This window comes from Brassica oleracea, chromosome C4 (genome assembly GCF_000695525.1).
Source record: "Brassica oleracea var. oleracea cultivar TO1000 chromosome C4, BOL, whole genome shotgun sequence".
NCBI lineage: Eukaryota > Viridiplantae > Streptophyta > Magnoliopsida > Brassicales > Brassicaceae > Brassica > Brassica oleracea.
In genome coordinates this window covers 12,457,070-12,472,021 of record NC_027751.1, presented here as the reverse complement: position 1 = coordinate 12,472,021, position 14,952 = coordinate 12,457,070, and the positions used below count along the sequence as shown (strand labels likewise).

Genomic DNA, 14,952 nt, shown 5'->3' with positions numbered 1-14,952 from the left:
AGATTGAGTACTTGGGGCACTTCATTGAGGCAAAAGGAGTGAGCACTGACCCTGCTAAAGTAGACTCTATCACGCGCTGGCCCATTCCCACAACCACGAAACAGTTGCGAAGTTTCCTTGGCTTCGCTAACTACTACAGACGCTTTATCAAGGCCTACAGCATAATCTCACGTCCCCTCACCATAATCCTCCAAAAAGATGGGTTCATTTGGGGTCCTGAAGCCAGAAATGCATTTGGAAACCTCAAGACATCCCTCAGTTCAGCCTCTGTTCTCGCTCTGCTTGACTTCAACAAAACCTTTATTGTGGAGACAGATGCTTGCAACACAGGTATTGGTGCAATGCTTATGCAAGACGGTCACCCAATACGCTATATCAGTCGTGCCTTGGGTCCAAGATAACAAGCCCTCTCAGTCTACGAGAAGGAATTAATGGCAGTAGTCTACGCTGTTCAAACTTGGAGCGCATATCTTGTACACCGTCCTTTCATCATCAAAACAGACCAAAAAAGTCTCAAATACATGGTGGAGAAGAAAGCCACTACTCCTTTTCAGCACATGTGGCTCTCTAAGCTAATGGGATATGATTTTGAGGTGCAGTACAAGCTGGGGAAAGAAAACGTTGCTGCAGATGCCTTATCTTGGGTCTCAGGTTCCCAACTACTCCACATCTCGCTATCTCAAGCTCAGCAAGGGTTCTTCGATTCCCTGAAGCTTCTATGGCAGACAGATTCTCATCTCTCCAAGCTGATCACGGAGTTGAAAGCCAACAAGCTATCTCACCCTCAGTACACTTACATCAACGAAGAATTGCGAAGAAAAGGGAAGCTAGTTGTTGGGAATGATGTGGAGATCAAAACTCACATCTTCAAATGGCTGCATGAGTCCGCTGTTGGAGGTCACTCAGGAAGAGACGCAACTCTCCACAGGATCAAATCACTATTTTTCTGGCCAAAGATGTCTCTGGAGGTTAAGAACTATGTGAGAAACTGCAGCGTTTGTCAGAAAAATAAGTATGAGAATGTGGCTAAACCTGGTCTGCTGCATCCTCTACCGGTACGGCAAGGTGTTTGGGAATCAGTCAGTATGGACTTCATTGAAGGACTCCCTCCTTCCTCTGGAAAACACTGCATTCTAGTGGTCATCGACCGGCTCAGTAAGAATGCACACTTCATCCCTCTTTCTCACCCCTACACTGCAATCGAAGTTGCTCAAGCTTACTTAGACAACATCTTCAAGTTACACGGTTTTCCGAAAGATATTGTGAGTGACAGAGACCCTACGTTCCTAAGTGAAGTGTGGAAGGAACTGTTCAGGGTACACGGTGTCGACCTGCGATACTCAACGGCCTATCACCCTCAAACAGATGGGCAGACTGAGGTCACAAACAAGACTCTAGAGACCTACTTGAGGTGCATGACAGCTGAGACACCGCAGACTTGGAGCAAATGGCTTCCTTTAGCGGAATGGTAGTACAATACAACTTATCACTCCGCCATCAGAAGCACACCTTTCGAGATTGTTTACGGTCAACCACCTCCTCTACACCTTTCTTACATGCCTGGTGAAAGCGCTTCTACACTAGTTGACAGAAGCCTATGTAAGAGAGAGGAGGTGATCTCGATGCTCAAGTTTCACCTACCGAGGGCTCAAAACCGAAACAAGCAAGTTGCTGATTCATACAGATCACATAGGACGTTTGTTGTGGGCAACTATGTGTATCTCAAGCTCCAACCTTACTGTCAAAACACAATAAAGAAAATGAAGATTCCACACAAGCTATCTCCTCGCTACTATGGCCCCTTCAAGGTCAGTGACATGGTAGGCTCCGCAGCTTATCGCTTGGAACTCCCGCCTGAAGCTGCTGTTCATAATGTGTTTCATGTAAGCCAGCTCAAGCTTTTCCCCAACCCACCAACCTCATCACCCACAGTACCGCAGTTCTGGTCTGATCTGGGAACATCTAAAGAACCCGAGGTGATTTTGGAAACAAAGATGGCAAAACGTCGCAACTTGGCTGTTACTAAAGTCTTGGTGCAGTGGAAAGGAGAGCGACCAGAGGATGCAACATGGGAGTTCTACAAGGACTTCATTGCCAAGTATCCTAATTTTCATCCTTGAGGACAAGGATGATCTTGAGCAAGGGGGTACTGTGACAGCATTTACCTTCTTTAGTCACCTATCTTTACTTTCAGTTTATTACTGCAAGTCTAATAAGGTTATTCCCAGTCATGGGTTGCATCCCGGTTACAGATCACTTGTTTAGACCGTTAACATCTTTCCTCTATTTGTACAGCTTTGGCATTTTGCTAGAATCATCAATCATTATCAAAACTTATCTTCTTCCTAAACTCTCTCTCTATCTTGTGCATACGCCATTAACGTCGTATTGCTTTGGTCATAACCTTTGCTGTCTCAGTTTTGGATCAAAAAGGACATTTTTTACTTACAAGTTATCGTGATAGAGCTGGCACCGTCGAGCTTATGGATCAGCTCTTCTCTCTTCCTTACCTGGCTCTTCTCTCTTCCTTACCTGGCTCTTCAGGTAATAAACTTCGAATCTTTCAATCTTGTTTCTTGATTAGATTGATCTAGGAATCTAAGTTTGGTTCTTTTCATTAGGTTATGATGTTATGTCAATGTGTTCTTGAGTTGCTTCAGGTCTTAGAGTGGAGGAGAAGACAGTTAGATTGGTGTATCCCTTTGACATCGGAGGAGTATGCAAAAGGAATCAAAATCGCGGGTCGAGCCAGGGACATAAGCTTTGCAGTCTCTCTTTTCAACGAGGCGGGTAAGAAACGAAGCCAGACAGCTCCAATTTACAACGCTTTGATGAGTGCTTACATGTACAACGGCCTCGCCGAGGAGTGTCAGTCAGTCTTTATAGACTTCATCAGGCAAACACATTGTGCTCCGACCGTTGGGACTTATAATATTCTGATATCTGTCTATGGAAGGCTTCTGATGGTAAAGAACATGGAAACGAAAGCTTTCGAAGAGATGCGGAAACGAAAGCTTTCTCTGAGTTCAAGCACTTATAACTGTCTGCTTGCTGGCTATGTGACTGCCTGGGAATGGGATAAAATGGAAGCTACGTTTAGAGAAATAAAGACTGGTTCAGTTTAGCCTGACACCGAAACGTATCTGCTAATGCTTCGCGGGTATGCGAACTCAGGGGAGTTGAGTAAGATGGAGGAAACGTATGAATCGGTTAAGGATCAGGTTGGTGTAGACAGAAGTCCTTTGGTTAGAGCCACGATATGTGCGTATTGTAAGAAAGCTGTCGAGGGTAGAGTCGAAAAGATTGAGAGTTTGTTGAGTCTTCTCTCTGGGGAGGAGGAGTATTATCCTTGGTTGAATGTGCTTTTGATTCGGCTCTATGTTCAAGAAGACATTCTGGAATCTATGGAGAGGAGAATCGACGAAGCGTTCGAGCGTAACACGTGTGTTAATAAGTCCAGTATCATGCGGGCAATCACTGCAGCTTACTTCAGGTGTAATGAAGTTGACAGTCTCGTTAAATTTGTTAAGCGTGCTGAGTCTGCTGGGTGGAAGCTATGCAGATCTCTCTACCACTGTAAGATAATGATGTATGGGTCGCAAAAACGCTTTGAAGAGATGGAAGGTGCTGTGAATGAGATGGGAGAGAGTAATTATGGGATTGTGACTAAAACGTTTGCGATTATGTGTAAGGCTTATAAAAGTCTTGGAATGGAGTCAAATGCTGAGAAAGTGATGGGAAAGATGCTGAAACATGGGTATCTATGTGCTCCAAAAACAAGTTTAACTCAAGCGAGTTTAGATGAACCTCAACTTGCGTAAAGAATACCGTTGTTTTGGTTTGTTCAGCGTCATTATCGAAGTGTGAGCACTGGCCATACAGAGGATCAGAAGGTTAGTGCTGTTTTTACCTTTGCATAGATGGTGACATATACCATGGCGTTGTGCTTAGCGTTTTGTTTGTTTTATTCGGTATATCAGGCTGTGCCCCATGAGCGTTGCTAATGAGATGCGGGCTAGGCTTCCAAATCTGTCATCTGCGTTTTAGGATGAGACTAGAGCACATTTTCCCCCCATCATGACTGCCTTGGTCATCATTATCTTGCGATAGTTGTTCATGTTGCCTGCAAGAGTTTCAAGTTTGAACATGTTGGTGGATGAGAACCTCATTAAAGCAAAATCTCTGGAGCTATGAAGAACAGGGTCTGCATTGTGTTTATTTGATTGCCTGTGTAACAGCTGATAGATAGGAAGAACTAGGCGTTTTGTTCTCCTTGAGAAACTGAAGGCTCTGCCAAGTGAAGTTATTTACCTTGAAAACCTGATAGACGTTGCAGCATGTTTCTCTTTGTACCAACATTCAACACTCTCAGATTAACATCTTCTCTGTTGTTTTGCCTTGCGCTCTGTTTGTAATTTAGAGGAAAACAGAGAGAGGTCAACTACAACGATGTTTCAGTATAGAGGGAACCTCATATCTAATTGCAAAATATTCAGTTCTTTTGATGAATAAGCCATTAAGCTTTTTGGTCTTTTAAAAGCTGTGGTAAACCTGTTCATTAGAGTTATTTGTTTCTTTGCATTTTACTTAGTCTATCATGACACAATGAAAAGTTCTGCCAGTAAAAGAAAAACGAAAGCTTTAGCACACTAGTCTTTTAAAATGCTTGTTTTGTTTTCTTGATCCATTTTTTATACATGAGACGATGGAGAAGAAGACAACAAAATAACAGAACATTCCAGTAATATGTTTTGGATATAGTTAGTTTCATGCGACACTGAAGGAAGTAGCAGCATTCTCGACGAACTTCCTAGCTCCTTTAAACCACCTCTTGTCTCCTGCTTGTGCTTTACATATGTAAAGCTTTCCACCATTCACAGTAGCTGTGATAAGTTGATGCTTCCCACCTTCATCTCCATCAGCTGTTCTTGTCAAAACCGACAAGTAATAGTACTTCTTCCCACCAACCTCTTGTGTAGACGTCTCCAGAATGTTCGCAGTTGCTACTGCATTTGCATCAAACCCTCCCTACAAATAGATCAGTAACATCAGCTTTGATCTTTCTCTTCTTGTTTACTAACTCGATGATGCAAGGGAAGTTACCTCAGAGGCGGTCTCGCCGAAGTAAGCTTGCTTTCCAAGGAGATAACTGACCTGCAGAAATCAGAAACAGTATCATCAAGTTGTGGCAACTCTCATATTGATTGAACTTTAATGCTGTAAGGAGAAACCTGAGAAAGGAACTGTTCAGGAGAACCGTAATCAGCAATGGTTTTCTTGTCTGTAGGAGTGATCATCACAGAGACGTTACTGGTGGCATCAAAGTTGTCTTCATACCTTAGGACTTGTCCTGGATACTCAACTTCTTTGCTTGGGTTCCACTTTGATGGGATCTCTATTTTGAATCCTTCTCCATTGTACGGCATGAAGTCTGTGTTCTTCTTTGGCTTACCAAATACATTTGCTGCAAAACGTTTCAAGATTTTCATTGATATGATCGAGATGTGTAGAGAGAAAGAAGGGTGTTTTAGTTGAGGATCGTACCGGCTTCACCATAGGCAGCATCAGCAGGAGAGACTTTGGATCCAACCGCGGCAGCACCTACGAGGAAGGTGAGGGCAAGACGACGGGAGACGGCGGAGTTAACGTCTTCTTGAACCTGTTGAGCTCTGCATACTACATGGACGGGTCTTGAGAAGGACATGTGACGAAGGGACGAAGGGAAGGAAGGTGACCGTTCGGTGGAGGAAAGTGCACTCTGGTGCAAGAAGCATGCGCTGTAAGCCATTCTCTTTCTTGTTTTAACCTGGAGAAGAGCCGAGACCAAAGTAATGAAAGTGCTTTTAAAGTACAGAGTTGATGTCTAGAGTGTTCAATGTTCATTGGCTGCTTTTGGATTTTGTGGCGTCTTCTGTGTTGATGTTGCGATAAGGTTGTATACTTGGATAGATGCCTCATCACGACACGTGGCCATGTTGAATTTATATGCTGTTGTGATACATAAATGAAACTGCTAGAAACAACAACGCTCTAGAAACTGTCGCAACATGAAACCGTGTAAAAGCGCGGTTCATGATATACTTATAAAGTTATTAGTCCCAAGGACCCACCAAAAAAAATGGAGGAGCCATCCAACATAGATTGGTTTATACATAAACTTATCTGCCTCCATGGGACCAAAAACAATAACCCTTGGCTCTTCATGCATTTCCCTTCTGGTCTCCCGTTGCATTTTAAGATCAATCTTTGGAACATACACGCTTTTCTTCTTACCGGAATCCGAGGTGTTGCCTGACCTTGTCTTGGTTTTCTTGATGTTTTGATGCTTAGCCATCGATATAGCAGCTTTTCTTGGTGCTGTGTTTGGTTGCTGATTCCCACCAACATGATCAGAAGGCATGTTATCTTTCTTGTTACCCGAAACCAAACTGTTGGGTGATTTATGTTTCGGTTGCTTAGTGGTAGTTGCAGCTTCATGTTGGTGAATCCCATTGGTCTGACTAACAAACACTTTCTCTTTCTTCTTACCCGGATCAGCATTGTTGGCTGATTTGGGCTTTCTCTGATTATTGTTTTGCTGCCTAGGCATCGATGAAGCTTCTGCTGGAGACGTGTTGAAGCTATGCTGACGGTTCCTATTCCTCTGTGTAGAAGAAGGCTTGTTTTCTTTCAGACTCAGAGACCAAAAGAGAGAGTTAAGGAAAGAGTTTGGTTTCTCTTCCCAACCACCAGTTTCATACATCTCAGTCCTTGAATGTTTTGACCTCATAGACTCCGGTGGAGATGAAACTCCCACATGACCATCATATGAGAGAATGCATGCAATAGAAGCTCCAAGATGAGGCGGCAAATTTTCCCGTGGATGTCTTACCTATAATATGCCAATGAACGGTTGGATATTCAAATCAAATCAAATAACAAAACCATTCAAGTATGTCGTAGTTTTAAAGCCTAATTTGGATTATAAACTCACTTTGAACAAGATGGATGCTTCATCTAAAGCAAGTTTAGCTTCAACAGTCAAATCAAGCTTCTGGTCGGGTATACTCATGTTGGTAGAGCATAGATGGTTATCTCCACCTGGTTTCAGAATAGAGAGCACATCCTCCAAATATAGGGATCTCACCTGTAGACACAAAGCAAGGAGATTTAACTTGGGCACAACACAATTGCCAGGTTTGAGAAAGAGGGAAATAGATAAATAGAAATTAACTGGATGTGTGAATCCAGGGACACGGACAACAGGGCAACCTCCAAAATATCCCGGAAATCTCTCAGCATCAAGCGTAGCACTCATTAGAATCTGTTGGTCCAAAATATTTTCAAAAAAATCAGCTAAATAATACTGCAGTAAGGCAAAATTAGGTGACCTTTACCAGGCCATGTATACAACTTTTTCGGAGTTCCTTTATTCTCTTGTTATAAGTGTACCATAGCAGTGAAACAAAAGAAGAACATAGAGCTTAACTAACCAGATGGAGATGAGGATTTGATGGAAGCAAGTCCCTGCAAATGAAAAAGAAAAAGCATTGGAAATTAGTTTGAATTTTTTCATCCACTAAAAGAAAATGAAATAGTATCTTTTGATCATGGCTTGTATCTTTCAAAGCACATGTACACCAGTATGGTATATGAATTGCAGTGGGCAAGAAATGAACAATAGCCTTAAAGTCAGTTTCTTAGGTCACGGAGATTGACTTGTTTAGTAAACATCTACCTTATAATTGCCAACATGAAATCGGAGTAGCAATCCCTTTCATGGATTTCATCCTACAAAGGAACATTCAGGTTACTGATTAATGTAGACAGCCAAAGAATCAAATTAAAAGACAAGACACAGAGTTGAGATTCTGAGATGACAAACAATAACAATTTCATTTTATATCTTCAAACAGTTTAACTTTCCGATGAACCTCGACACATATGACATAGAGCAAATGAAACACATCCTTAATCTACATATGATAGTGGATGATATAAGAAGATCTCAAGTACCACAATGATGTGAGTTATGTCGGAGACATAGCTAACAGAGCCTTTTCCTACAAGCACCCTCAGGAGAATGCCATTGGTGCAGAAAACAACTGATGAGTGCCTTCCACCTTTGCTCTGCAACCGCACCTGAAATTGCAATACAAAGTTAATTGGAATACTTCTCTACAACACCGAAACGCATCCACTTTTCATGTACAAACCCAAATGTCAAACTACAATAAATACTTACCTTGTAACCAATGTTGTCTCCAATGCTTTCACCTCTTTCGCAGGATATTCTTTCAGAAACTTCAAGATAGTAATGAAAAAACATTAAGCAAGAGGTTTGTAGATTAAACAAAAATTATCAAAAGATCAACGAGAATATATCAACCTGACATGGCGGAGATACGACGAGGTTGGGTGCAAACAATTTTGCAAGTTTCTCTTTTGGTTGAGCACATATGGTCTAAAGCATATTGAGTAATTGAGGCACCTAAAACATTAACAAATAACAACAGAGGCACTTGAGAAACCTCAACTATGAAACATTGAGGGTAAATCAAAAGGAAATTTTTTTACAGCTATTGGGTAATATCACATCCCAGACTCACATTGAGCAAAACCTTAAAACTCAATATTTTCTCCAATACTTAAAGATGCATATTTATGTATCCCTGGACAAGAAAGTTGATAGCCTGACCCTCATCCCAGGGGGTGATTAACTAAAATATTAAAGGCTATGGTTCTACTACTTAGCTACAAGAGACAAAGAGTAACAATCACCTGAGTAGTTTTCCTGCAACCAGTTTCACCAGAGATGAGAATAACCTGCAAATATAATAAGAATATCACCATATTCATACAAGTTATATCTCAAATTCTGAGGTAGAAAAACAAATAACCGTTGGAATTCATACTGGTTTATAACAATTTATAAATCAACCTACGAATTCAATTTGCCTACAATCTCATGTCAATACTGAAATAAATCTAGATCTTAGAATCTTGAATATGCCTGGAAATTTTTGCAGCGGAACAATAAATAAAACAACCAAGGTTTCAAGCACTCCAAACATCGTGCCTCTACCGGTATTCACACGCACACAGACTAGATCGAAACGGGATGCTAGTGCCCCAGGATTTCTCAACGAACAATTCGTCTCCTTTGATTTAATATTTAGGTTACTGCCAAACTGAAACATCAAAGCAACACCTTGTGTCATTATATAATGCACGTACAATAACCTAATTAAATTAAAGGTTAATGGGCTCAGCCCAATTTAAGAAGTGATTACATTAATCATTCTTCTCATATATGTTCTTCTCATATATGTGCAGACGAGCATAACACATATATATATATACATATAACATTTTATATTGTATATAACATCCTCCTATATATTAATTGAAAAGTCACTTTAGTGATTTCTGCTGAGGTGCACTCATATAGAGAGTTTGAAAAGAATCTTTATAATTTCACTTGTTAATGATTTTTTTTTTCTATTTATTTTAATAAAATCTAAAAAATGTAATCTTAAAACCAATTTATGTTAGTTGGCAAAAAAAATTTATAATCTTATGAATAATTATTTATAGTAACTAATGGTAGCAATTATAGAAATTCTATATAATATCTCATCATTTATTTTTTTTCATTAATAATTTTTTTATAAATTATATAAAGCTTGTCGTTAAAAAAAAGTTAATAAAACTAATATACTAGCTTTACTTTTCTATTATAGACATGCGTAAAAAGTTTTATTTTCCTATATGAGTCATAATATACATATATAAAACATATAATTTTAATAAAAATATTATAATAAATATTTATGCATCATATAACGAGCTTATAAATTATTTACATTAGTTTAAAATCATCTGTGGTAATTGATATATATTTTGCAAGAAATGAAAGTCATTTATATTGATTCATTTCTAATGGTCTGTAAAAAATATATAATAATTTATAATTGTATAAAAAATTAGTAATCATTTTAAGGTTTTAAATTATCAATAATGATTAGTATCATTAACAAGAGTTTACAAATCAATATAGAAATATCTATTAAAAATGTTACAAAGATTTATAAAACCATTTATCATGAAGAATTTCTCATCATTAATAGGAGTTTAGAAAACATTTATGAAGGTTAACAGATTTGTAACTTACTGAAAATTAAATCCCCCTATATATTAATTGAAAAGTCACTTAAGTGATTTCTGCTGACGTGTCGTTCATAAGAGAACTTTCTAATTAATTGTTATAATTTGATTGGTTGATGGTTTTTAATTTTTTATTTATTTAATTAAAGTTTTTAAAAGGAAACTAACCATTGAATTACCTAATCTAATATATGTTTCCATGCATACAATTAAATATCTTAAATAAAGATGAATTAATATAATTTATTTATGGAAACAATTAAATATCATAGATTACATTATATAAATTGATAATATACATTTTGAAACATATGATACTACAAAAACAATTAGAAAATGGTTTTTAATATATTTATATTTATAGTGAATACAATAAATCAAAGATTCCAGAAAAGTAATTAATGTAAACCTAATAATAATAAGTAAACTCACTCATTCACTCTATATATATATATATATATTCAAAAAGTTTCAAAAGAATGCAAAACAGTCAAATATATAATTTTTTAAAAAAATTCATCATTTTCCAATGACAATGAGTTATAATAGATAAGTTATTACTTTTAAAAATGATTAAAATATTTTTATATTTAAAAGATCCTCCTATATATCAATTGAGAAGTCTACTGACGTGCCATTCATACAAGCATTTTGAAAAAAATCTTATAATTTTATTGGTCAATGATTTTTAGTTTTTATTTATTTAAATCATTTTATATATTAATTGAGAAGTCACTTTAGTGATTTCTTTTGAGGTGTCATTTATATAAAGAGTTTGAAAAGAATCCTTATAATTTCATTGGTCTATGATTTTTGGTTTCTATTTATTTTAATCAAATCTAAAAAAGGAAATCCTAAAACCAATTAATGTTAGTTGCCAATTTTTTTTTATAATCTTATGAATAATTATTTATAGTAAATAATGGTAGCAATTATAGAAATTTTATATAATACCTCATCATTTATTTTTTTTCACTAATAATTTATTTATAAATTATATGGAGCAAGTCGTTAAAAAAAGTTAATAAAACTAATATACTAGCTTTACTTTTATATTATAAATTCATAGACACGTGTAAAAAGTTTTATTTTCCTATATAAGTCATAATATACATATATAAAACATATAATTTTAATAAAAAAATTATAATAACCATTTATGCATCATATAACGAGCTTATAAATTATTTACATTAGTTTAAAATCATCTGTGGTGATTGATATATATTTTGAAAAAAATTAAAGTCATTTATATTGATTCATTTCTAATGGTCTATAAAAGATATATAATAATTTATAATTATATAAAAAATTTGGTAATCATTTTACGGTGTTAAATTATCAATAATGATTAGTATCATTAACTAGAGTTTACAAATCAACATAGAAATATCTATTAAAGATGTTACAAAGATTTATAAAACCATTTATCATGAAGAATTACTCATCATTAATAGGAGCTTAGAAAAAATTTACGAAGGTTAACAGATTTATAACTTATTTAAAATTAAATATCAAATAATCATAAGAATAATTTATAAAATTCTTAAATCAGTTTTAAGTTTATAAATTAATAGATAATAAATTATTTTCTTGAGTTATAAAACCATGTATTAAGATTTATGAAACTATTTATCATGATTTTAAAACTTCTGAAATATAATGGAAAATTGCCAAAAATACCATTTTCAAAGTACCACTTTATATGTTTACACTAACCACATTTGCTCCTATTTTTAATGAAGGGTAAAAGACATTTATAACCCTTTGAATAACTTTGACAAAAAAAAGCTTATGATTAACTAATCTAAACTTAAAACATCACTCTAAACCCTAAATCATCAACTCTAAACCCTACCATAAAACATAAACTCTAAATCATAAATCCTGAAACATCAACTCTAAACCCTAAACCCTAAACCTTCAAAACAAAACCCTAAAACATCAACTCTAAACCCTAAATGTAAACCCTAAACCCTAAATCTGAACTTAAAACATCACCTTTAAACCCTAAATCATCAACTCTAAACCCTAAACCATGAAACATCAACTCTAAACCCCGTAACATCAACTCTAAACCTTAAACCCTAAATCTTCAAACCTAAACCCTAAAACATCAACTCTAAACCCTAAACGTAAACCCTAAACCCTATATTTTCTGAAATTCAAACCCTAAACCCTAAAACTCTAAACCTTCAAATCTAAACCCATAAACATAAACTCTAGGGTTTTAGGGTTTAGGGTTTAGAGTTTACCTTTTAGGGTTTAGGGTTTAGTGTTGATGGTTTAGGGTTTAGAGTTGAAGATTAGGGTTTAGGGTTTAGAGTTGATGTTTTAGGGTTTAGGGTTTAGAATTGATGTTTCGGGTTTAGGGTTCGTATTTAAAAAAAAATAGGGTTTAGGATTGATAGTTTAGGGTTCTTATTTCAAAAAAGAAACGGTTTAGGATTGGTTGTTTAGGGTTTAGAGTTGAGTTTTAGGGTTTAGGGTTTGAATTTTGAAATAGTATAATTCGAAAAAAAACTAAAAAACTATTTTTTATTTTTTTAGATTTTTATTTAATTAAATATTTATTTATTATATATATAAAGAACAATGACATAAGAGTCTTTTGCCACTTAATGAAAAATGTATTTTTGAAAATGTCCCTTTAATGGTGGTAAAAATGAAAAGTGGTAAACATATAATTTCCCCAAATATAATCCATAAAATTTGAAAATATTTTATAGATTATTTATAGTTGTATAGTTTCCTTTATAAGAGGTTATAAACACTTTTTCAAATCAGAATCAAACGTAAAATACTATTTTGTTCACAAGTTCATTATTTTCAAAACGATTTAAAAAAATCGTTTTGATTTCATATAAAAGTAAAATAACCACAAAAATTAGAACAGTCATAAAACAATCCAAAGAGTACTATGAATAAAAGTATATTCCTAAATTTCTGAAACTTTATATATTCTTAATTTTTAATTAATGTTTTGACAACTTCTTAATTTTTTATTAAATTAATATAATTTACATATATATACTTATGTTTCTTTTTAATAATTTTTGTTTTTTATACTTTACTTGCAAGCGTGAATCTATTTGTCACATAAGTTCATGTTTTTGGATTTTAATAATTTTTATGGGAGAAAAATTTGATCTACAAACCAATTAAACTATATATATGTTCTAACGATAATGTTATAAAATAATTTAATGAAATATTGTTTGTAAAAGATGTAAAAATCTAACTATAAATACTACATAAATCATATTTAAGAATTCTGAAAGGTATTAATTAATAAAATATGTTTATTAAAAAATCACCTACCAAAATTTTACTTTCAGTTTTAAAGTATTAAAATATATTATTGCAGATCAAAGACATATATTATATTATATTAAAATTTTAAAATTATATGTACCCGCAAAATTTGTGGGCAACCACCTAGTATTACTTTAAACCTTAAATATTATTGACCTAGTCTGCTTAGGTATGTAACATTTTAGGATCATATAATATTAGTAACATATTCTTAACCCATAGATTATAAGCGGTTTCTAGCAAAACAATATAACCACCTAATTTTATATGATTGTCAAACCTTGACGTTGCGACTTTAACAAGAGTAAGTACAAATGATTTTAGAACATTCTCAAGAATCTCCCACTTGTACTAGAATCATCTATTTTTATAATCCTTTTGTCTCTATATCTCGATCTCAGCATAAAGCAAGAGCTAGTGTAATCCTTATTAAGCTAGATCACGTTTATCAAACTCCGATTTATACTGATCAAACAAACGAGATGATCAAACAAACGACTGACATTCACCTCGTTTGAGCATGGCCATGCATTTCTCAGTATCAAATCTTTGATAGGCCCAGAGATATTTATCTCCCGTTATATGGGAGGTACAAATCCCATCTTGTTTCATCCCTGTTATTTACAAACTTGATAGAACACCTAATCAATGCCTTTGTAATCACCCGTTACGGCTGACGTTTGACAAGGTCAAAAATATGAACATCATATCATAAACATAAAGCCTCCCACTAAAATCAAGATCACATCTTAAGATACTTAATACCCATGGCTGCAGTATAGCTCTCATACTTAGGTCATGGAAGAGGCTTGGTCAATGGATCAACAACATTTGCATCCATTGAGACTATACTATGGTGCTTTGCTTGGAACTCTTCCAACCCACCACTCTCCATTAAGACAAAAGATGAAACCAACTCGTGATCGAAAATCACCTTTGTCATTTTGAAAAATTAGCATCGCTGTAACCACTTATAACAAGCTCATAAATTCATCCATAGACCAAGAATTTATCCTTAGTATTTCTTAAATACTTGCGGATATTCTTGACTGTTGTCCAGTGACTTTCACCTGGATCAGATTGGTATCGACTCGTCATGCTCAAAGCACATGCAACATCTGGACGAGTACAGATCATGGCATACATGATAGATCCTTTAGCAGAAGCATATGGGATTTGACTCATGCGCTCTCGCTCATCCTGTGTCAAAGGACACTGAGTCTTGCTAAGAGTTATGCCGTGAGATATTGGCAAAAAGCCTTTCTTGGAATCATGCATCTTGAATCTATGTAAGACCTTATCGATATAAGTATCTTGACATAATCCAATAGTCTTAATTAATCTATCTCTATAGATTCTTATTCCAAGGATATATGTAACTTTTCCCATATCTTTCATTAAGAAACAACCTCAAAGTATGTCATCTACATACAACACCAAGGAAAACTGCGCTCCCACTAGTCTTCTTGTAAACGCAAGGTTCTTCTTTAT

At 35.3% G+C, this 14,952-nt stretch overlaps 2 protein-coding genes and 2 pseudogenes across 2 annotated transcripts; 2 read left to right on the top strand and 2 right to left on the bottom strand.

Moving 5' to 3' along the window:
* Nucleotides 1-1,556: 1,556 nt before the first annotated feature.
* On the top strand, nucleotides 1,557-2,120 carry LOC106338151. The gene has a single exon (XM_013777189.1). The coding sequence runs from the start codon at nucleotides 1,557-1,559 to the stop codon at nucleotides 2,118-2,120; it is 564 nt and encodes a 187-aa protein (XP_013632643.1).
* Nucleotides 2,121-2,627: 507 nt separating this feature from the next.
* LOC106338150 lies at nucleotides 2,628-4,459 on the top strand (annotated as a pseudogene).
* Nucleotides 4,460-4,622: 163 nt separating this feature from the next.
* On the bottom strand, nucleotides 4,623-5,855 carry LOC106339985 (oxygen-evolving enhancer protein 2-1, chloroplastic-like). The gene is made up of 4 exons (XM_013778839.1): nucleotides 5,545-5,855; nucleotides 5,232-5,464; nucleotides 5,104-5,154; nucleotides 4,623-5,028 (listed from the first exon to the last, which is right to left on the bottom strand). The coding sequence occupies exons 1-4, from the start codon at nucleotides 5,786-5,788 to the stop codon at nucleotides 4,768-4,770; spliced, it is 789 nt and encodes a 262-aa protein (XP_013634293.1). The 5' UTR covers nucleotides 5,789-5,855; the 3' UTR covers nucleotides 4,623-4,767.
* A 215-nt stretch (nucleotides 5,856-6,070) lies between these two features.
* Nucleotides 6,071-14,952, bottom strand: part of LOC106338149 — an 11,118-nt pseudogene continuing 2,236 nt past the window's right edge.